At 41.9% G+C, this 25,339-nt stretch overlaps 1 protein-coding gene across 1 annotated transcript in view; it reads right to left on the minus strand.

The window, feature by feature from the left end:
• med13a (mediator complex subunit 13a) overlaps positions 1-12,806 on the minus strand; it is a 93,405-nt gene extending 80,599 nt beyond the window's left edge. The window contains exon 1 of the mRNA XM_089017052.1: positions 12,219-12,806. Within this exon, the coding sequence (XP_088873178.1) occupies positions 12,219-12,284 (66 nt within the window). The 5' untranslated portion in view covers positions 12,285-12,806. The remainder of the gene's footprint in view (positions 1-12,218) is intronic.
• Positions 12,807-25,339: the final 12,533 nt, after the last annotated feature.

Genomic DNA, 25,339 nt, shown 5'->3' on the forward strand with positions numbered 1-25,339 from the left:
GGAGACGCAACACTGCACAGACGCTGCTCTCAAGTTGGCTGCAGGCTCCAAAGCACGAGCTGCAGGTGATCGCATTTTGGGAGTGGCAATGTATCACTCCAATGTACTATACTCCAGATGCATGAAGAAGCTCAAAAGGGTATTGCCGCCCATCTGGAAAAAGCAAATGCCGTTCCCACCGTACACTGAAAAAATATAATAAGTGAACTTGAATTGTTGTTTTTACTTTTAAAATATAAACTGTCATCATTGGACATTTGGCGTTATTTTTCGGGTATTATAAGATATATTTTATGTCGTATATTCAATTGTAAAATAGATTGATGTTTAAGTCTTTCACTGCCATTCACGAATTTATACGGGAATTGAAAATATGACATAGAGCGACATTCCGGAATGTGTTCGTGTTTTTTTTTTTTTATGCTTGGGTGCTGATAAAGCGCTGGAAAATGTCCTTGGCGATGTTTTATGTTTTCCACAAGGAGGTAGCATATCCACTTTTCCATGTCAGAGCTTTGTTCCAGCTTCAGCTGTTGTTAAAGCGCTTTGTAAACCAATATGCATTGCATTTTATTTTGGACGGCCGCCTTCATTTCAAGCTTAACTTTTTCTTTCTGATGAAAGAAGAGAGTCTCAGGTTTCTGACGCTGCACAGAATGTTTATGTAATCTTAAAACTCAATATTGTATGGGTCCTGGAATTCAAATGACAATGACAAAAACCCTGGCACTGGAGTGGGCACATTTTTGCATGCCTGGCAGTGAATGAGTTAGGTTGAGACTCACACCTACAATTGCCAACTATTGTTTTATTTGACGAAAATCATTTTATGTTCCCCCCATTCAATTTAGACCACAAAATTGGTGAATGAAAGTCTGTATGTTTCATTCTGATATCAGATTAGAACACAATACGCAAGGCTTCATATCGGAAGTGAAAAAGTTTTACTGGGACATTCCCTATGGCAGTTTTTTTCCCTTATGTATTACCGAATTCATTGAAAAGTGGCAAAACATGTTTCTGTGATAAAACAGGAAAGCATTTATGCACAATTATGCAACCATTGTCACTCTCCACTTTGATGCTATTTTTTTGTGCTCAAAATGTATAAACCGTGTTGTGAATGAAAGTGCAGTGACGCACGGGGAGGGGGTTACTGAATGGCATCACTTACGCTGCGAAATCAAGTAATACTCCAAATGCAAAACTTGAAAATGAGCCAAATAAAGCCTCCACACACATAATCTCTGTGGCAAACGGATGTTTATGAATACAATAGCCCATGCTTGTTATACAAATCACTAAATATTACATGAGTAAGTCATCAATCACGACAGAATGAATAGAATAGCCCTCGTAAAAAGACAACCAAACAGGGGGGAGAGGATGTGGAAAATTTATAATACCGGGAACAAGATGTATGAAGCATGTAAATAGAGTAAACATGCTCGCACAGCTTTAATGCTCATTATTGGCCAGCCTTGTGGAGTCGCTTGTCATTGAACAAATGCAGCCTGGCTTGAACAGAGTGATCTAAACATACATGAACCATCTCATGGGAAGTAAATCGGCAGCAGGGTCATTAGGTATTAAAGGTGGAACAATAAGGCTCCACTACGGCTCAACAGCCCATGTCTGGCTTAACACTGGCAAAAGTAAAACAGACACATTGGACATGTCATCTCCTTTAGCTATCGACTCCCACATTAACTGATTTGTGCCAACATTGCCAGTTCATTTCCATGCCATTTAGGCTGAGTTCGCAGGCTTTCCTTCTGTATATTCCAGCAATTAATCCATTTTAATTCTGGGGTGATATTAATTACAAAAGCAGCGGGCCTGAACAAGCTATAAACTGTGGTGCCAAGGCAATGGTCTTTCCTGTCTTGGGGTAAAATAGGAGATTTGCGGTGTTAGTTGTGATGATGATGCTGCTAGTGGGTGGGAGTAGGTGGGGACAGGGTGTTGGACGGTTGAATATTGCTGAGGCCTGACATGGTGTTAGGAGGTACTTGAATCCGTTGACTTTTACTGATGCATCAATACATTGCAAAAGCAATTGTATAGCCGCATACTAACACTGACCGACTTCAATGATGGGTGCAGCTGTGAGTGATAAATTTAGGAATGAATGACACAATTCACCACCGTGTTCTGTTCAATGCTGCATTCCATTTCTACTTGGAAGTTCACTGCATGTTTTATTCATCAAGTGACAGGGGTGTCGGGGGAGTATCTAGAACTTTGGAACAGCATGAGCTCTCTATTTTTAAGAGCCCCATCATGTTTTTTTTTCAGTGTAGTGGGGAGATTGTGACATGTCATTAGGATGTGTAATCCAAATCCCAATCATGAGTCTCAATTGTTGAGTGAGAAAACGGTCCTGTCAAAACAAGGCATGAAATTCTCTTTAGGGTTGTGTTCCTGTGCTTGATGAGAAAAGCCAATATTTACTTTGCAACTCCATTATTTTTTTTTCATTTGGGGATAAACTGAGCTCCCAGTAAGCTAGGTAGCTAGCTAGGTAAAAAGTGGTGGTGTAACCTGGAGCCTTGACACTATTTAATCAGACAGTATGTACTCCAGCATGACCACAATTGCAGTAGATTTGAATCCTTAGAACATAATTGCAACCTCAAAGAAATGAAGTGTGAATGCTGATATGGGGAAAAAAAACTTTCATGCACCAACAATGAGAACTTGTAACCTGATAACATGATAAACTGTCCACTGTGGTAACTGCTGTCCCACAAAGGCTTAATACAGAGATGGTTAGTCAATCACAGCATGTCATAACCATTACAGGCTGTAAACTGTGAATAGATGACGTCAGAGAAATGTGATTGGATGCTAGATTAATGCTTACGATTTGCCATTGCCATACTAGTCAAAATATGTGTTTGTGCATTGTAATGACTCCATAAATGTAATCATGTAACAGATAAATGCCGAGCAGAATGGTACTGTACAAGATTTGACGGTATCAAATATTATAAATGTTGGAATTTTATTTTTAAAAATACATCAGAAGTTTAAAGATTTGGACAGTTGAACCATCCCATCACATAAGTTGTCAGCCGTAGCACACGAGCCATTTGCGATTATTTCAGTCGGCACCAAATCATTAACACGTTGCAAGAGCAAACATCTTTTGATGTCCGTTACAGCGGGTCGTGTTAATGCACATCAAAACATGTTTGCCAACTGCCAGCAAACGGCAAATGATCACTTCGGGGACCCACAAGTTAAAGGGCGCGAGCTATTTTGCCACTTCAAAGAGACAACCTCCGTCTGGCTCATTGTTAGCTAACTGATATCATGAGATTCTGAATTTAGAGGCGAGCTTTGACACCAGTGTTACTTGTTTTTAGGCGTGGGTTGTCCTTTAATCGTCATATTATGTTAAGGGGTCAATTTTACCTGTTTCCATTTTTTTGGTCGCGGGACTCTAGGCCCCGGGACCAGGACCACACACATATATATACACACACACACAGTAAAGTCTCGTTATATCGATATCGGATATATCGATAGTCCCGGTTATATCGATACTATTTCTATGCACGCACGGAGAAAATTACATGCAAACAGGGTCGGATATATCGATAGTCCCGGTTATATCGATATTTTTTCGAACTCCCTTGAATATCGATATAACGAGACTTTACTGTATATATATATATTTGTGGCCAGCGAAAACAAATGAAATCTATTAACTTCCATGATGCTTGCTGAAATCTCTACTAAAATTTGACATTCTTCTGTGTCATAAATAAGTGGCATATTGCCGGCATTACAGTAACTGAAACAATAGTTGATGAAACCATTATTTTGGGGAGGGTTCAGTTATAATGGCCCTCCAAGGGAAACAGGAACTCAAATGACAAAAATGAGTTTGACACCAGTGATCTACTGTATCTTTTGTTCTGCTTATTGTGTACAGGGTTATGTCAGGACTCAAGCCTGTTGTTGACGACGCTAAGAAATAGGCGGTGCAGACCCTGGAGATATCTTGAAACATACGGCACTGCTCAAAATGTCAACATTGGCTAAATTACATATTTACAATACTTAGACTAGGAAGGTATGTGGACAGCAGCCAGACAGGCACTTTAATTCTAAATAAATCCAGATGCATCTGCTTTGAGTCGTCTGCATGTATAAACTTTGAGAATGGTTTTGTATGGTATGCTGTTTTTAAGCCTAAAAAAGGAATAGAAAAAAAAGAAGTCAACCACGGCAGTCACATTTCCAATGTGTTTCCCCAAATGAGATGTAAACAACAGTCCTCTTATTGAACATTTTCTCCTCCAAATTGTTCCTGCACAATGTTGACGAGCAACATTGGCAGCCTCAATGTGCCTTGAAATCGAGGTTGAAGGAAGCATAATAAATCCGCTCCCTGTCATCAGAATCATCTTTATTGCCAAGTATGTAGAACACACAAGGAATTTGTTTCCGGTAGAACACGCTGCACTAGTATCGTCGTCAAAAAAAACTGCTAAGTGGCACTATACAGTTCCATTTTGGCTACTGTTGAAAGAGTTCAAAGAGTTCAAAGAGTTAATGGCTTGGGGGAAGAAGCTGTTTAATACATTTGTGCCGGCTGTTCTTAAAGGGTAATAACTTAGTTCTGGAATGCATTCATGCTATTTCCATTCATTTTAATCAGCTTGTTATACTGGCAAACTTTACATCACCCGCCCACAGAGGTCCGCTTGCACCTCTTTTTAAACGCACTTCGCATGCTGAGACCTGCCACCGGACGACAACAAATCAGTTTCTTATTTCGCTAAGTCAAGACTGGTGCATTTCTCGTGCATGACATTCACGAGGGATGAGAGAAGCCACTTTAAAGGGGATCCGACAGAAAGCCTTTTTGGATGGTGGCTCTGCAACCATAACATAAGGTCAAATTGTGGTGCCCTTTCCAGAAGTGGCTCAAAACAACACTTAACAAATAAACAGATATATTTTTAAAAACATCTATATGTTGATATTATCACTTTTATGCTTTACATTTCTACTGACGGCCTAGTCTGAAGAGAAAAAAAAAATAGAACTTAATGTGGCTCGATAGTCACGTTGTGGCCACCGTTAAGTGTCAGTGAATTAAGTTGTCTGTGTTCACACTTCTAATGGCGCAAAATGCCCTTTTTTAGATCCGCCACTCTCCACTGGCTTTAAGCTTGCAACCCAGCTCTGCAAACCTACACTATGCCTCACACTACCACTTGCACTTGACCCAAAAATAGAGCCCATGGTCTCTAAAATCCACCAGCTCCATGATAGTTTCTGAAAAAGATTGGTCGATGATTCCAGTGGGAGCCCGTTGATGAAGATTTTGTCATTCAAAGGGAAAAGTTAAAGAATTTAGGATCCACTGGGTGCGCTCCTGAGTTCTAAGGGGTCTGGAAAAGATTGAGTTAACTGAATTCCCTGGAGGGTTAGAAGAGAGCTGGAAAATATTGACACTTTGGGTCTAATATTGACATTTTTAGTGAGGGGTGCACTGCCTTTTATTGCTAGCAGTTCAAATATTCTGTGCTTTTGTGTTATTTTGAGGGTAAAAGTAAATTGACTTCATTATACAAGCCTGTTGTAAGTGTGACTGTTTTGAAGCAAAGTCATTGCTTCAGTGTGGTCCCGTTTAAAGGTTAGAAAATGTGAGTAGACGAAGTTTTGTGAGCTACCAGATGTACTGCTAATGCTGCAGCCACTATTATCATCACATAAAATTGACCAAAAAAATGTCATCGTCTGAAAGAGAAATTGTTCCTTCAACACAAAATAGCCACAATGGAAAATGAGACTGAAAAAAAGATATTTAGCGTGAGACAGAAAGCAGCTCACACTAAATTAGCAGTGAGAATGTTTCGTATCCGGAGATGGCTGAAAGAAAACACAGACGTGCCTGTTTGTTTTTTCTTGTTGATGAGAAAGTGAACAGAGTTCAAGTGCACGTGAGGCAAATAGCTACTGACTACATTCTTTTGAGCACTGAAATGTTTAACTTGGATGCAGTGAAAGAGGACCCCACAGTTTACATTAAAGAACTGGAATAAAATGATTAAAAGTGCTAATGTCTTAATTATTTTAGGCCAATGTAGAAACACTTAAGTAATACCATTATTCAAGGGGAATCAAACACGTGCTTCTTTGTGTCCTTTTTTTTATTAACTAAAATTAACTTATTTTTGATAACTCAAAAACAACCGCTGCTGTATACAAAGTACTATATATGAGTAAAAATAATGAATGCAACAAAAAAACAATAACATATTGAATCACAACAGTAAAACTAGAAATCAATGCTCATTCTGAGTCACATGACAAACAATAAAAAGGAGTTCTAAGACAAGTTATAAAGGTGGAGAGTGAGGGGCACCGAAAAATACGGTGTATAAGGCACACCCCCAATGAATGAACTTTTTCAATATGTAAGCGCACCTTCAATGAATGATTTTTTTTCTTCCAAATATAATAGATGAATATATAACTGTTTTCCAAGTATAAGGCACACCACATTACAAGTTGCTTCATTGGAGGCTGGGGTTACCGCATTTTCCGATGAATAAGGTGCACGGGAGTATAAGGCGCACCCCCAATGAATGATGTACAGTGAACCCTCGTTTATAGCGGGAGATACGTTCCAAAAATAGCCCCCGCAATAGGTGAAATCCGCGAAATACAATGTAGTAAAAATAGCAGGTTTTTTTACAATGCAAAACTGTACATACTGCAGAATGAAACAAAAAATAAAACCTCTTTAATAGTTTAAAGAACGGTGTTGTAAAACAATATTTTGCTGCTGCGCCTATTCGTCCTGACTTCGCTGCGCTGTCGCGTCTTTTTCTACTGAAGGAGTCTTTCTCAGAGGGAAGAACATTGTTATCGGTAGTTGTTGGCACTCTCTTTTTTTTTTTGAGAATAGAGAACAGCTGTCAAAGCCAGTGCGTTTGATTTTATTCTGCTTTGTTCGCAGTGTTGTTTCTTTTACTTTGTTTGATTGCACATTTGCATGCCATTAATAATAATTTAAAAAAATTCCCTGAAAAAAAAATCTGCGATGCACTGAAGCCGCGGTTAAGTGAACCGCAAAGTAGCAAGGGCTCACTGTATTTTCAAACTTTTGCCATATATCAGGTGCACTGGAATATAAAACGCACCCTTTAATTTCATATAATACAGTATATAAATATATAAAAGGTGTCCAAATATATGGCACACCACAATATAAGGCGCTGCAGTAGAGGCTAGGATTACCCACAATTTATTCGACGGGGAAATGGAGTCGTGGCGGCTGACAGTAGTTGCGAGACCTCTTGTGCCTCAACATTACTTCACATATAAGATGCACCTGAATATAAGGTGCAGCGTAATCTATTGAAGAAAATGAAGGCTTTTGGGTGTGCCTTATACATTGGAAAATACGATAATCTTGCCTTCTGTTACTTGGATGATGAAGCGCATGGGGGTCACACATTTTTTGTTCAGGGCACATGAATGTTGAGACAAACGTCAAGTGAGCAAGCTTCTAAGCTACAATTAGGTTGATTCATTTAAATAACAAACGCAAACGCATACACACAAAAAACCTGCTCAGCCTGATTTTGAAAAATAAGACCAAAAATATCCTGCACTTCCACAATCAATTTCAGCGAAACAAGTCCATTTGGAGGCGGGGGGAATGCACGCAAGCACTGAGGGCCATCGACGCTGTCTTAATTTAGATGGAAATATGAGTTATATTTAATTTAGAACAGTGTTAATATACATCTACCTTGGCAAACCGAAGTGTTATTTGTAGAGGCGTGCTTATCACTGGGTAACACGTTAGACAAAAAAAAAAAGCAGGTGTGAGTAAGGAGTGTTGCGATTACTCAAGCAATCGACGACAGGACAGTACAACTGATAGGAAACCTGATTCTAAAAGATTAATTTCATTCATTTTATAATATCGCTAACATAGAAAAAAAAATGCATTCAAATTAGGTCAAATGAGCAAAATGACAAAAACATGAGTTTGGCTAACAATAAGGTTGTGGGGTACCAGAGTATGTCAGAACACCGCACAGCCTTTGACTCTCTTTCGAACGAATGGATGTCTGCTGCATTTGTTGATCATTTCAAGCCAAAACCACAGAATACATGCAAAATGTTTTCCAGGAGTGACGTAAACTTGAGGGTTATGACCCCATTTTGCCAGCTGCTCACCTTCCCCCTGGCCACTTTGCTCCATACCTGTATCTAGAGAAGTGAGGGGGCCAGTGCTGTGTGTTCAAACAGCTGCCTTCTTGCCTTTCAAGATGGCATGGGCAACAGGTGACGCTGACCAAACGATGTCACAGATTATCTGCCCCCCTCCCCTCTCTCGATGCAAACACGAAACAAGTGTTAGTATTTTGCAAATGATGTTTCTGGTTATTTTTTTAATACAATTTTCTTTATGAACTCATTCACTGCCATTCGCAAATTCAGTCGGGACTTGAAAATATGACGTAGAACGCCATTCCCGAATTTATCCAGGTTTTGTTTTTTCTTGTTTGGGTGCCGATAAAGCGCTGGCCAGGGCCTCTGGGAATGTTTTTTTTCCTTCCACAAGGGGGCAGCATTTCCCTTGTTTCCATGTTAGCGCTTTGTTCCAGCTTCAGCTGTTGTTCAAGCGCTATATAAACCAATATGTATGTATTGCATCGTATTTTGGACAGCCGCCTTCATTTTAAACTCATATAACTCCAGACCCATATAATTTAGGAATTAACTTTTTTTCTGATGAAAGAAGAGAGTCTAAGGTTTCTAATGCTGTAATGAATGTTTATGTAGTTATAAAACTCAGTCTGTGGTTCCTGGAATCCTGGAAAATGACAAAAACCCTGGCACTGGAGTGGACACATTTTTGCACATGCCTGGCAGAAAAACCCGATCCCGGCATTCTGTGTGCTGTAGCTGCAGTATGCCGTTTGATCCACACATTTACAAGCAGACAAGAGGAAATTTGGAAACAAAAGCATGTTTTGAGTCTAGTCTGAGTGCCCACCCAAAGAAGCCGCTTGAACCACCAAAGAAGTGCGCGCACGCACGCAATGCCACAAAGAAGTGTGCCTTAACCTTGCTCAAATACGACCCGTTGCGTCAGTGCAACTCTTGCGATTAGATTATATTGTTGCAATGTAAAATCGCTGGATGGGTTCATGGAATAAGAAGTCAAAGAGTTCCTGGTTGTTGACTTTTTGGCTTCTGTCTTTTTCAGCTGGTCATAATAATTGTATGTGCATAATGACCCCACTATCAGGTTAGAGTTAAAAGACAACCAACGTCACTTTTTTGTTTCCTAACTGACATCAGAAAAACGTTTTATAGCATCTAAAATACCCAAAACACACAGTATGATATTTTTAGTCAAATGCAAAACACCAATAAAAATGACTCAAAGTGTCTAAAAAGTACTTCAATTTGAAACAGGAAGTGGCCAGTTTCAGAAGGTCCGGCCCCCATGTTCGTGGTGTCACCAAGACGTCTTGCCTTGCTCGAGAATCAAAACAATGGCTTCAGATTCGTAGAATATGCTTTCTTGTTACTCATCCAGTTATGAATATGATTCAAATAGTTCTGAAGAAGAAAGCATACATGTTTGCAATCTATTAAAGAATTTATTCAGTGTCATTTTGAGGCATCAGGGGTGGGAAATGTCGCACCCAAAAATGGCAGAAAGCTTGAAATGGGGGCATCTGTCCAATACAATACAATACAATCGATGAGAAGGTTTCTTCAGCCGTCATCTGTACAAAAGTGTACAGATGACACTTTTGTACAGATGACGGCTGAAGAAACCTTCTCATCGATGGACCACTCCTGTACGACTGAGAGCTTACACAGACGAATACAATACAATACATAGATATTTGTTTATATAGCGCTTTAACAACAGCTGAAGCTTTAACATGCGGCAACATGAAAAAAGGCAAATGCTGCCCCCTAGTGGAAGGGAAAAAACATTGCCATAGGTCTGACCAGCGTTTTATCAGCACCCACTACACCCCCACGTCACACTTTTCAATTCCCGAATAAATTCATTAATGGCAGCAAATGAGCTAAAAAGCATTTCAATGTATCTTGCAATTGGCTGGCAACCAGTTCAGGGTGCCCCCCACCACCCATTGGCCAATGACTCCTGGGTTAAGCACCAGCAAATCTGCAACCTTTGCGAGGATACAGAATGGGACAAATTTCCACTTGTGCATCACTAAACAGCCTAAATTAAGCTTAGAATTGCAGACACATTACAAGCTTGCCGCACAAGCCACATGGTGATTTCAAGGCATTTTTACAATGACTGAGAACTTGTCACAATGACATTTTAATTAATTGTTCTGCCCTAGTCCAAATTAATGTTAGACGTCAGTGATTTGTGGTTTTCCTTCTGCTTAACTTATTTTTACAATTGTTTGACAGTTGATGTTGATCAAAACATTGCCGGGTCCTTCAGGTGTTTATGATTTTAACAGGAAGAAACTAATAAGAAGTTCTGACGTAATAGATAAGATGGATCTTACTCCAAAATTCAATAAGCGCTGAAAAAAATATTTTCTTAAGACACCATCTAACTGATTTGACAAGGTGACGCGTGAGCTGAGATGCTGACGTCATTCTAAGGACTACGCTGTTATCCTGCAGAATTAAAAATACTTGTTAATAAGTGGGGGGGGGGGCAATATGCATGCATTCTTTCTTCATGAAACCACAAAGCAGAGTGTGTTCTATGTGCGAGTCATAACAGTAGTGGTGTTATGCTTGGTCTCAGTGCGCAGGAAAATACCAGCCAGACAGGCTTCTACCAGCTTGGACCTCGCCTGTCCGCTGTATCCAATGCAGCCTTCAAGTGCTGTCATAAACATTGTAATTACGTGTTCAGTGCACACCACATGCGCAACAGAGTAGAACTGAGAGTGGGGATTTTCTTGAAATGAAATGTTACCTTCTGGGGGTGGACAACTGGAGCTGAGTCAATTGGTGGTAAAAGAGTGTACTATTAGAACACTACAATGTTTGGAATATTATGGTAACTGTACATTTTATCATTTTCTGGTCAGTGGTCATTTGGCTGCTGTTTTTATAGCTCTGGAGAAAGAATTCAAAAACAGCGGCTTCCAATAAGAACATTTAGGAAGCGCACATAAAAAGGTAGCTAATTTACAAGCCAATCAGTTCAAGCTGGAGACAAGTCAGTCAGCTGCAAAACCTCAACAGATACAGATTATTAGTAATATCCAGCCACGGAGGAAGACCTTTCCATTTTCTGTCGACTGTGCATGATACAGCCAAGAAAGCAAGGCCCTCAACTACTTGGACGAATGTCAACTGACAAACACATTGCCACAATTTAGAACGAGTGATGAGGGGAAGATATTGAGAGACAGATAAACACATTGGATGCCAAAGACAACTCCCAGTAGCTTTTTAGTATGCAACAGAAAAGCTGGGAACTGCAGCAACCTGGATGTTTGTACTGTCTAGAAATGCATGCCAGAGATTATATAATAATCAGCCCGGGCCCTCTGTGTCCTAGTTGGTGTGAATACTCGAGAATCTGGAGGAGATTAAGCCACTTGCGAACATGATGACAGACAACTTTTTTTTTAGAATTTGCAGTAGTGACACGGAAAACAATCAAATGTCATGATTTTAAGTCAAACCAATACACGGCGTGTCACTGCTAGCCAAAAAGTGTTTTTTCTTGTTTTCCTAAAGTAAGCAGTTCGTGCGCTTAAAGCGAATGGGAATAGTTCAAAACAACTACATTGAGGGTCAAAAAGGCATTCGGGGAAACAGAAACTTTACACATAGTTTGGCACTTTCTGTTTCCTACATGTTTCATTTCCGTGTTAATTTGTTGCCATGTTTACTTGAATGAAAAACGTAAATAAAATACAAAACGTGCCAGTGGCGTGACCACAACAGTTCAGTACATCCGGTAGAGGAAGTGTAGTAACGAGCATGGTAGTGTGACACCCGAGACGAGCTGAGGTGTTTGTTCAATGGAAACATTATCTTGTAACATTCGCTGAGTGGGAATCTTGTCCCAAAATAATGTCAAGTCGACGGGCCGTAAGCCTTGCTAAGATGCTATGAAAGTGATGCCCCCGAGGCTATCGTTAGCATAGCCGCTGTTTAGCTAGTTAAAAATGGCTGCTTTCCTTTAGTTTTAAATCTCTTACCAGACAGAATAGATTGGAATGGCAATCCTCCAAGCTGGCCCCGTTTGGCACAAAACAAGAACTCATCCTTCTTCACTCAGAGGTCCAACTCGCCATCATTTCACTTCCCAGGAAATAAAAGGGCAATGTTCAGATTTGTCTTTCTGAGATGTTCAAGCTTAATCAGTGAGTAATAATTTCTGCAACATTTGGCTGGAAGATAGTTTATTTAACAACCTTCCAATAGCAGTTCACCCGACGAGGTTTAAAAGCGGACAAAATAGGTTATGCCGATCTTCAGGGCGACATCTCAAAAGCATCCCAAGTTCAATCAATTTCCAGTAGACAAAATTGTTCATAAAACAAAAAGAAAAGGAGAGCCCAGATGCAACTCTCCCCCTCCCCCTTAGCCCTAAAAACGGTCTCAGGTTAAAAAATAAAAAATATTCCGTCGTACTCTTCCACTCCGAAATTCATTTTAAAAGCTAAATACATCCCCGTAAAAGCCGTTAAAAATGGCACCAGCCTCGATTCGAACAATTATTCCGATCATGATTTCTGTCTCGGTTCCTGTTGGTTTCCATTTGAATTCATGGATTCCTTTCTTTAATGGCGGCCAGAGGGACATTTCTGCCTTCCACAGCCGATTGGCTCGTTTGCGGTCAAAGATTTGTCAAGCATACTGGATTTCGCCATTTTGAAACGATACGTTCTATTAACTTCCGGAAAAAATAAATGCAGGTGAAAGATGAATCACCACATAGTCGGTTTTCGTTTGAAAACTATTTTCATCAAAATAATACTTCAATATAACATTAACTGTTACTATGATCTGATATCATTTCGACATATCATTTTTGGCATATCAGGCAATCCCGAGGTGTCCTGCCTCGTCAAAGTTTTATCTTGAAAGTCAAAATAAGAGCATTTATTTCGCATTTTGTGAGTTTTACACTGTCGCGGTCATGAGGGCTGTAACAACACGGGGCTGGTGTGTGTTGCCACTGGGCCGGCGCAAGTGGCGCTACCGAGCAACAGATCTCGTTACTGAATATCAAATCCTATAAAGTTGCTCACTTTACATAGTGCACCACCTAGCGCATTTGATGTTGCATCTGCAATTGAAATTGGCCACTCGAGATGCATCGATTAGTTCTTTGTATTGTTTTTATTCATTTAAATCACTTAGATGCATTTAATACTCAATAAATTTGATCTGATTTGACAATGATATAAATCCAAAGAGCAAGCGAGATACACTGCAGCGTTTTTTTTCCATGTATGAGACAAAGCATAGGAGGTGAAGAGCACAAAAACACTTATCGAAACATCTATGGAATAAGAGACGCCGTACGCAAATTAAAAGTCAATGTAACACACTTCAGAGTAATTTTCCCTGACTATTTAATGCTTCTACTATATATTTACAAATTGGAAAGATGATCTAAATCATGGTAATTATTTAATGATCCGTTGCTTTGTTGACAAGTTGGATCTTGTAATTTTCCCTCAAGACAACTCATCCATGTTTAAACTGTGTTTCACAGCAGAAATCATTTCAGCTGCTCACTTTTTTTTGGCCGAGCCCTTCATTATTTGACGCAGTAAATTTGAATGTGTTTCTCATTTGTTGGCCACCAAGGGCGGCAATTATGCAAGCACATTGTTTCTGGTAGCAATATGAGCTGTTTGAGTCATACTATTTGCTGGGAGGAAAGCCATATTTGGAATGAAAAATAATTGCAGGTATCTCTGTCCAGTTGAATTTGCATGACAAATGTGCAAACTGGTTTGGGATTTTGTTGTATAGACTATGTATACAAACATTTATTACAGCCGGTAATAAATTAGATCAGATTGCCAGTGCAATCTGTTCTAATTATTTATTTCACCAACACACAGCACCTTGGCACTGTATAAATATAAAATCATCCGTAATTTTTCAGTCAAACCAGCAATTGGTCAACAAAATTGTCAACATGGTTCGAAGTGTGTTCTATTTTGTAAATACATTTTTGTCTCAACAGTACAGTATTCATTTTGTTGACAGTAGAATCAATGTTTCAAAACTTTGAGATTGGGGATGGGGTTAGTGCTTTGCTCGATGGAATCTCGTCAAAAGTGAGGTAGTGGCCTTAGATGACGGGCTGATCTGACTCCTCTTCATTTACTCAGGATAACACATAACGTGGCCCTGTCGTGAGGAAAGCGGCCACATACAAGCACTCTCAACAACATAGTCCTGAGAGAATTTCACCCTCACATTGATGCATCAGGTTGGTGTCCAGGAAGTATGATTGACAATATAGTGAATAGTAGTTTTTGTCCAGTAAGTAAACATCAATCAGGATATTACTGCTTCATAAATGTTATACATCTGCAATAAATATCTTTGTCATGTTCCCATAATTTAGCTAATGTGGAGTCATTTATTTATTTAGACATGTTTTGTTACTTTTAAAGTGAGAGCATGCCCAAATAAATTGGCCAGGTCGGAAAACAGCTGGCAAAGTGTTTGTCAGAGTCAAAATAGTCTGGAACGTAAAGGGGCAAAAATGATGTCATAGACCCCAAGAAAATTACAGTTTCCCAAGTATGTCTTGGAAAAAATATCACATTTATGACTTGATTGTGTTGACAAGACCAACCGAATAAATTATATATGGCTTACTCTTTGCCCACTGAACTTATCACCTGTTTTTACCTGTATTACGGAGCTGACGGAGACAACACACTCACATTCAGTTGTTGCACTGTGGTCGAGAGGCAGGGTGTTCTGCAGAACCCACGAAAAGCATACACGTTACGTCCTCAACCACTCGGAGCAAATCATGTTCAGCAAACACATGGAGTTGCCAACATGGCACCGTTCACTGAGTATGAATAGAACTCATTTACTTGTGGTGAGACAAGCTCTCAAAACAAAGATGTTTATGTTCCTTCAAAAAAGACTGAAGAAACATGCTTTGAAATGATGTGATGACTGAATGATAAAGAATCTTTCTTCAATATCCACCGTAAATGACGCCATAATGAGTACAAAGCACAATGGAAACGTTGTGCTCTTCTTAGGCAATCTCGGAAGTCCTGCGATATCAGCTTCATGATCCCGTATGATCCTTGTTGAGGGATTGAGCGGCTTTCTCGAGTTTAAATTTCCTCGCAGGAAAATGAACGGTAATCACTTACAGTGACTGTCATCATTTATTTTTGCTCGACTTGATCTGAAGAACAATTATCGTATGATACAATCTTGGATAAGACTGTTTAACAGCCAGTTGTCTTTGCACAAAGAACTAATGGGTGTGGCAGATAGCTATCATGTCATAATTGCTCTTTTTCATCGTTTTCTGCACCTCTATGTTATCTCACATCATGAGGAAACATGCTGTCATGTATTTTCTGTCCGAGCAAAAATCTGCAATATTCAACATTAAGTCAACACATGATAGTTCGGAGTTGGCAACAAATTCCACTTGCTGTGTGGCTCCTACCATTTCTATAGTATAAGTAGGCAGAGTCGTGTGACAAAACCCAGAGGAACCCTAATTGGTAGTTTTTTAATCTGTACTACAGGAGGATTAAGTGGTTCTTAGTGTGAATGGTCGGCCATTGGCAGTTTGGGGAAAGTATGTTAACTCGCAAATGGCTGGTGTATTTCCCGGGCTTGCCCAAGGCAAAATGGCCAACCATCCCCGCAGACCTCATTGATAGTTACTTTTAGGCAATTGACGGCCTTTGGCAATGCATATTTTCATACCAAATTGTATTCCCAGCACGTCCCTGGCCAAGAAGTATCTGAAAGGGTTAAATACTAATTAGGCTTTCTTGCTTTAAAGAGGCTTATTAACGTGACCTGTACAACAATTGAAGTGCAAAGGGAGCTATAACTCTTCGCAAGGGTTGAATGTTTCTTCCTTTTGGCATTTTCATGGACGGACACAGTTATAAATGCGTTTGTGCCGTTGTGGCTCACCTTATTCCCTTTAAATTCAGCATACTAGAGGAGTGTGAGCGATATAGCGGAAGTACAGCGATACCTGAGTTTAACTTAATTGGTTCCCAGAAAGTGTGTGTGAGGCGAAAAGTTCGTCTGCCAAACATTTATTTCCCATAAAAAAAAACATTAAAAATGAGAATAATCCGTTCCCAGGTCCCCATAAAACATAAATTTCTGCAAAATAAGGCTTAAAACTACACAAAATATACCTTATTTTATGTATAATAATTGTGCTATTGTATTGTAATGAAAGAAATTAACTCTATGTATGTATGTAACTCTATGTGGAGAAGAAGCGGCTCAAATTTGAGCACCTCTTGGATGACCGAGCTTCTCACCTTATCTCTAAGGGAGAGCCCGGACACCTTACGGAGAAAGCTCATTTCGGCCGCTTGCATCCGGGATCTCGTTCTTTCGGACACAACCCATAGCTCCTGGCCATAGATGAGGGTTGGGATGTAGACCGATAGATTGAGAGCTTTGCTTTTTGGCTCAGCTCCTTCTTCATCACGACAGATCGGTGCAAAGTCAGCATCACAGCAGACGCCGCACCGATCCACCTGTCGACCTCTCACTCCCAGATACTTAAAGTCCTCCACTTGAGGCAAAATCTCCTCCCCTACGCGGAGAGGCCACTCTACCCTTTTCCGACTGAGAACCATTGTCTCAGATTAGGAGGTGCTGATTTTCATTCCAGCCGCTTCACATTCGGCTGCGAAACGCTCGAGAGAGAGTTGGAGAGCTTACCTTGAACTCCCCAACAGTACCACATCATCTGCAAAAAGCAGAGATGCTATACTGAGGCCACCAAAACGGAATCATTCAACGCTTCTGCTGCGGCTAGAAATTCTGTCCATAAAGGTTATGAACAGAATCGGTGACAAAGGGCAGCCTTGGCGCAGCCCAACCCTCACTGGAAACGATTCCAACTTATTGCCGGCAAAGCTAACCAGACTCTGACATCGGTCGTATAGGGACCGAACGGCCCGTATCAGGCGCTCCTGTACCCTATACTCCCGAAGCACCTTCCACAGAACTCCACGAGGGACACGGTCAAACGCTTTCTCCAAGTCAACAAAGCACATGTAGACTGGTTGGGCGAATTCCCATGCACCCTCGAGGAACCTGCTAAGGGTGTAGAGCTGGTCCACTGTTCCGCGGCCGGAACGAAAACCGCACTGTTCCTCCTCAATCTGAGGCTCGACGGACCCGCCCCTCTAGAACCCCTGAATAGACATTTCCAGGGAGGCTGAGGAGTGTGATCCCTCTGTAGTTGGAACACACCCTCCGCTCCCCCTTTTCAAAAAGGGGGACCACCACCCCGGTCTGCCAATCCAGAGGCACTCTCCCCGATGACCACGCAATGTTGCAGAGACGTGTCAGCCAAGACAGTCCCACAACATCCAGAGCCTTTAGGAACTCCGGTCGGATCTCATCCACCCCCGGGGCCTTGCCACCGAGGAGCTTTTTAACCACCTCGGTGACTTCAGCTACAGAGATCGGATACCCCACCTCGGAGACCCCAGACACTGCTTCTTCCAAGGAAGGCGTGTTGGTGGAGTTGAGGTCTTCGAAGTACTCTGCCCACTGGTTCACGACGTCTCGAGTCAAGGTCAGCAGTGCCCCATCCTCACTGTACACAGTGTTAGTGGTGCACTGCTTTCCCCTCCTGAGACGCCGGATGGTGGACCAGAATTTCCTCGAAGCGGTCCGGAAGTCGGCTTCCATGGCCTCACCGAACTCCTCCCATCCCCGTATTTTTGCCTCGGCGACCACCGAGGCTGCATTCCGCTTGGCTAATCGACACCTGTTAGCTGTCTCACGGGTCCCACAGGCTATATAGGCCTGATAGGACTCCTTCTTCAGCTTTACGACATCACTTACTACCAGCGACTATGGGGGTTACCGCCACGACAGGCACCAACCACCTTACGGCCACAACTCCGATTTGCCGTCTCAGCAACGGAGGTACGGAACATGGTCCATTCTGACTCAATGTCCCCTACCTCCCCCGGGACATGTGTAAAATTCTGCCGGGGGTGAGAGTTGAAACTTCTTCTGACAGGGGATTCCGCCAGACGTTCCCAACAAACCCTCACAACACGTCCCCCCACCCGAAGGCGGAGGGAAGCAACCCTTTCGTCTACCGGGGTGAATCCCAACGTACAGGCGGCGAGCCGGGGGGCAATAAGTATGCCGACACCTGCTCTACGCCTCTCACCGTGGGCAACTCCAGATTGGAAGAGAGTCCAACCCCTCTCAAGAGGGCTGATACCGGAAACCAGGCTGTGTGTGGAGGCAAGCCCAACTATGACTAGTCGGAACTTTTCGACCTCGTGCACCAGCTCGGGCTCCTTCCCTGTAAGAGAGGTGACGTTCCACGTACCAAGAGCTAGCTTCTGCAGTCGAGGGTCGGACCGCCAGGGTCCCCGCCTTTGGCTGCTGCCCAGCTCACAATGCACCCGACCCCTCTGGCCCCTCCCATGGGTGATGAGCCCTTGAGAAGGGGGACTCACATTTCCTTTTCGGGCTGAGCCCGACCGGGCCTCATGGTGTAGGCCCGGCCACCATGCGCTCGCCAACTAGCCCCATCTCCAGGTCTGGCTCCAGAGAAGGGCCCCGGTGACCCACGTCCGAGCAAGGGAAAACCAAGCTCATTTATGTTTTTCTTCATATGGGGTCTTCCGAGTCGTACTTTGTCTGGTCTATCACTCAGGACCTATTTGCCATGGGTGACCCTGCTAGGGGCATAAACCCCCAGACAACCTAGCTCTTAGGATCATTGGGACACACAAACCCTTTCACCACGGTAAGGTGACGACTCATGGAGAGGTTTGAGTGCACATGTTGTGGAGCAATGTTTGTCAAGACAAGATATGTGCTGATATTTCTATCAAATCAATACAATTGACCAGGAAAGGACCATTTTGCTTGAGGACACAGTGGAGGCATCTGGGGGTGAAACACAGCATGACTCCAAGGTCTAAAGTTCAATCATATAACTTGTGTTTACACGGTGGTTGCATCCTGTCCTTAGCCTCAATGCCTATACAAGCATCTTTCTTCAAATAAAATCCTCTCCCCTAAAATCCACGTGTCGTTGACATTTTAAAACGAAAGAGCAGAGCACCACTAGGGGAGAAACGCTTTCATCTGGATTTGTTAAAGGACATAAACCACATGCATATTAAAAAAGTGATATACACAAGGCTTGTACTTTACTAAAAACTACACAATGAATTGTTGTCAAATTATTAAATAATGTAACAGGATACAGATTTCTCAAAAGGTAGTTGTACGATTTTTGGCAGACTTTTGCTGTGATACCTAAATAGTGTAGTACTGTATTGTTTACTGATAGACTGATGTACTGTAAATATTGAGCTGACACTCAACTGCTGTATTTGTCGAGGTACTGATTCAATTTTGAAATTTAGGTCATTTCCTAAAAAGCTTCCTCTCTGTGATCTATGGAGACACAAAATGTCACCTTTTATTTTACCCTATCCAAACTATTTTCTGGTCACATCGTAAAAGTCTATTTTGTGTCAGGCGGCACCTGTTTAAGAGCACGATAAAGCTACTTTGTAACTTGACCGGCTTTCGACAAGATGACTCTCTTCAGTGGGACATCAAACGGTGTCGTTCAGAGGCAGTTAGGCAGAGAGCTGCTCTTTGTTCACTCCCCTCTGTAGTTAAAGAGGGTGAAGTGCTTGTCAACTCAGTTGGCGCAACAATGCTTTGCGCTCTCCAGGCTTGGGGAGGTCTGGGGGTGGCGGAGGTTAGCGCCACGTTCCCTGCATTAATGGGACTGTGGGTTATAGTTGATGAGGTTCCGCCCCTGTGCACACGGGAACATTCCAGTTACACAAATACGGCAGCGCTGCGCCTTTGTTGCAGTGCTGACTAGACAAGTGAATGTCTGCAGGCTGCCGCCTCAGAAAAGACCAAAGTCTTGCATCCCTGCTGCTAAATGATCTGACACACTTTTTCCTGCTGCAGTCTTTTCTCAAGCCTTCGTTGTTAGGCTGTTGCCGCCTGTCTCCATCTCTTTCACTACACCTCCTTCCTCACAACCCTCCTCCCGTCTTTCATGATTTTAAACACATTGCAAGCAGATGGAGGAGAGGGGGGCTGTATCATTTCCCCGCCTATCTGAAGCAGCCTTTTACTCAATAACCAGCACGGGATTAATTAATTCAATATGAATTGAAGGCTAATGAAATGTGCACTGCCGACCGTTGAGATGAAGAAAGCAGAGCACAAAGCTTCCCGAGACCTGAGAGCAAATAAATGAGATCATTGTCGGAATGACTTCCATCAAAAGCAGCAGTTAGCAAAAGCATAAAACTGGCCCGCTGTCAGGATTCTGACCTGGGTGGCGGGCCACAACATGCCCAGCATTCCTCTCTGACGTGATGCTTTGTCATCTTCTTCACAGTGCCACTGAGTCACGAGGCTGGTCCTGAAAAAGTGCAACTTGCACTTTATTTACCAAGTGCACTGATTGTCTGCCTGAACTGTACGTTTCTCATTGTGAAGTCAAGTTTCCGGAAACGCGATGATTAAAGCCATGAGTGGCGTCACGGGGCGAGCCACCTTGTAGCAGCTGTGCAGCCTTGCGGAATGATGTTGTTCTCTGCATTTTACAAGAAGCAGCAGTAACCGCAGATCTCTGCAGTTTTAGCAGCCTTATGCACTCATGTCAGAGTCCGAGACATTTGGTTCAGAGTGACAAAGAGAATTGATACTGGCTGTTTAGGAGGTGGGGCTTGGTGGTTTGGTCATGTGAGACAGAAAGTAAAGGGGATGTTAAGAGTTCAAATCAAGGGTGTGTTGAGAGGGAGGGGGAACAGCCGCTCAAGGGCTGTTGATGTCACAGAGCCCTGCGTACAATGGGGGCAACCACGTTTCCAATTAGAGAGGCATCGGCGCCTAATTGTTTAATTGAGGGCTGCGTTGGGACGGAGGAGGAACCAGGGCCCCTGTGTTCACCTCTCCTCATAAAGCTAATCAGGGCAGAGGCCTGTGTTAAAGCTTCTTAAAGAATGATATCTACAAACGCACTTGCAGTCACACATAAAGGTTACAATTCCTTGAACACACTACAAATAAAACACACTTGCAGAAATGGGTCAAATCTAAACTGTGACTTTTGGATACCACTATTATCCTTTTTTATCAGAAGATGTGAGTTGGTAAATGTCAAAGTGGATGCGCAAACCTATTATGAAGCATGACATGCGATCAAAATTAGAATGACAGTCTGATTGTGAACCCCTCTCTTGTCAGGAAAACAGATAACCAACATAAGACACCACTATAACCACAACCACAACAATTAACTTATTCACCGCCAGACGGAGTGCAAAAATATGTCCACTCTAATGGCAGGGTTTTTGTCATTTTCATTCAAATGGCAGGACCCAAAGAATATTGAGTTTTAGGATTACATAAAGATTCAATGCAACGTAGGAAACCTTACACTCTCTTCTTTCATCAGAAAAAAAGAGTTAATTCCTAAATAATATGGGTCTGGATTATCTGATCTTGAAGTGGGGGAGGCTGTACAAAAGGCAAATGCTGCCCCTTTGTGCGAGGGAAAAACATTGCCAGAGGTCTGACTGGAGCTTGATCCGCAGCGCCCCGCAAGAAAAAACAAAATCGGAACAAATTTGGAAATGGTGCTCCACGTCATGCTTTTCAATTTAGAATAAATTCGTGAATGGCAATGAATGAGTTAACAATTCCTCATGACTATATAATTCAAATCTTATTTTTCGACACAACGGTTGGTCATCAGACCCAGTAAGTTCCTTTCTGCTAAACACTAAACACTATCATCGGATTGACCTATGATGACAGCCAAATGTTAACTTTTAATTTAGTTTTTTTCCATGTTTATTGCAACTTTGTATCGTGCTGATGGCTCGATCATCACAACATGATGGCATTAAGAAATTTATTGTGTACGCCGTATACTAAGCGGCCGGCACAACCTGCCACGGTGAAGACAGAATAAATAATTGCAGGAAACGTCACTAAAAGTAGCCTATTTTCATTGTATGCTTTGCTTTATGATAAAAGTAGTCCAGATTTGCCACTGAGGGTACTTGCCTCCAGCAAAGCTTCATCCGTGAATCAAGGGATCAATGGTAATCGACAACCAAAGGCTCTTCCTCAGAGGCACTAACCATTGACAGCTCCCCAGCATGCATTTCACCAATGAGGGTTTGCAAGAGCGTGGCAGATGAGGTTTTTTTTTTTTTTTATTGCTACGTATCGGGAGGTCTAAAGTTTTCTTTTTTCACTCAGTGTTAGAAAATTGGAGTTTGGTAAACCCGTTCGTATGTGCTTTGTTAACATGGAAAAGATAACTGGCTTTGTTTTCCCAAATAAAAGTCAAATGGCAGCTAACAATGCACTATGTATCAATTCCAGATGAAGTCAAAAGTTCAAAAGTCAGTTTAGCCTCACGAAGGTCACGGGCATGCTTGAGTTTATCTCAGTTGTCTCTGGGCAGGAGGTGGGGTACAGCCTGAACTGATTGCCAGCGATCTCAGCTGTCTCTGGGCAGTAGGTGGGGTACACCCTGAAATAATAGCTAGCAAATTGCAGGGCACACATTGACGTAGACACAGAGAAAAACATTTGTGCTCACAATTACACTAAGGGACTATTCGGAGTGCCCGGTCAATGTGCCATGCATGTTTTTGGAGAGTTAGAGGAAACTGCCCTCTGCAAGGTTAGCCCATCCTGCTAACCTGTTGACAACTGTGCCGCCTTTGTAGCAAATTTTATAATTTTTAAATATGACTGGATGAAATTCAGAAATATAGGATAGGAAAACATTTATATGTCTCACAATGGAGAATTTCCCAATTCACAAATATATTCTTAAAATGAGCGCATTCATTTTTTTTTTTTAATTTTAAAAGAACATTCCAAATTGATCAAACAAACACAAACAAATGCATACCGCATTTTACAGCGTATGAGGTGCACCAGAGTATAAGGGTGCACCTTAAATGAATGAAACAAGTCTTTCCAAATAAATAAATATCTAAAAGTTTTTCAAATATAAAGTAGGGGATGGGTTTTGCACTACTTCTTCTACAGGGGGAAATGGAGTCAGTGGCTGAGAGAGTTGCTGTGGCTCAACATTACTTCACATATAAGGCGCACCTGCCTATAAGGCGAAGGATCACCTTTTGATGAAACTTGAGACATTTTGGGTGTGCCTTACACACCGGAAAATATGGTGCTCTTTCAGTCATAACTATAGGAGGCTAATCAGTAAGTGATGCGCTCTCCACTATGGTAAGGGAGATACGGTGTTGCAGGATTCAGAAAAAAACCACAAGGTACTATTTAGCCTGTCACACAAGCAGTACATTTTGAAATTCACATCAAATAAAAAACTACATACATAGAATGCAGTAGTATGTCAAGAAGTCTTCTTCTTTTCCTTTCGGCTTTTCCCCTCAGGGGTCGTCACAGCGAATCAATGCCCTCCATCTATCCCGGTTTTGTGCATCCCCTTCTCTCACATCAGCTACCTTCATGTCCTCTTGGACAGTAGTATGTCAAGAAGTATTATCATTTATTACCGTTAATGCCGCCAATAATCTCAAACTGCCAGAATAGCAAGAGAAATATGTTATTTTGCACTGTCAGAAAAGATGAACCAGAAGGATTCATCTGATCATACGAGTTATGAAGGTGAGTTTCCTCCCAGGACTCTTAAATAGACTCACCCAAACCAGAGTGTGATCAAAAGTGGCCAACAGTTGCCATAAACGTAACCTACTAAAAGTGCTGCGGATTTAAGAAGCCGCATAACACCACCCGCTCATCATTAACACTGGATAAAACTGTCTCGTGAACACTGCAGTGTACATTTTCACCGATTTATATGATGTCTTTGTGAATTATTATACATGAGTAATTACAGCACCCATTTGCCTCGTGCGCGCCGAACAGGTTATGTCATGCAAGATGCCTGCCGCAAACAACACATGTGCCTTTACTGCTGCCAGAGATGACATTGCTCTGCCTATGCACTTGCAAACGCATGTGATCGCAAAAGCACGTGTGTGTTGGAGGACATTATTCACCGTGCAATATGCCCTAATGCTTTCAACATGCTCATGCAGACACTGAAATGTGAACACTTTGCTCGGTGCTCATGCATAATGCATATCTGTATCTGTCTTCCGTTCACTGTGTCTTTGTTTGGATGAGCAACACGCCCGTGTGTGCGTGTGTGTGTGTGTGTGTGTGTGTGTGTGTGTGTGTGTGTGTGTGTGTGTGCGCACGCGCGCGTGCGTTTAAATCGACTTTCCCAAGCTCTCGCATTCCCAAGCCCCATTGAGTGGTATTTTGTATTTGCAAGACTCTTGACAAATGTTTCCCCAAACCATCCTCCCTGGAATGCCCGCTTCATGCACGCAAACTTTTTGTGGGTCTATGCAAATGTTATAATCTGTCATGACTGGCAAAAAGCAGCAAAGCGTCAAAAGTTTTTTTGTCAACACTACACGTTCGCTGCAATTGGTCAGCAACAACTCCAAGGCTGCACTCCGCCTCATACAAAATCAACCAGCGCTAAGGATTTGTTTTGGAATGTCAATAACATTGAGTTATTAGGGCCTGAAAAGTCATCTGTCAAACGTCTGTCCTTTCTTTACCAGCACAATAGCTGCACAGTGGTTGAAAACTGTCGATTTCAGATTGGTTGTGCATCTGAAATCTTTCTTTTTCATATCATCATCAATGCACCATCAAATGACTTTACTGCAATCTAACACTGAATAAAGTTTCACATCTCCAACACAGTGTCATCCACTGTGGCTGTATTGATGTATTCTCGTGATACTTTCATTTATTCTGGCATCTTAATCTGCTGCCTGTCCACACATGAAAACCTGCATCGCACATCTAGGAACTAAAATTTTAGTTCGCTGACGAAGCCTCTTGGATGAGAAGCAAAACGTCCGAGACCTTCAAAGAAGTACAGATGATGGCTGAAGAAGCCTTTTTATCGATGGACTACTCCTGTACGACAGAGTTTACACAGTTTCTGAATGACATAATATGTACTGCCAATGCTTTTTATATGGGTGGCAGTCATAAAGTATAA

Source organism: Hippocampus bargibanti, linkage group LG16 (assembly GCF_051943395.1).
Source record: "Hippocampus bargibanti isolate YZ-2025 linkage group LG16, ASM5194339v1, whole genome shotgun sequence".
In the NCBI taxonomy this organism is placed as follows: Eukaryota; Metazoa; Chordata; class Actinopteri; order Syngnathiformes; family Syngnathidae; genus Hippocampus; species Hippocampus bargibanti.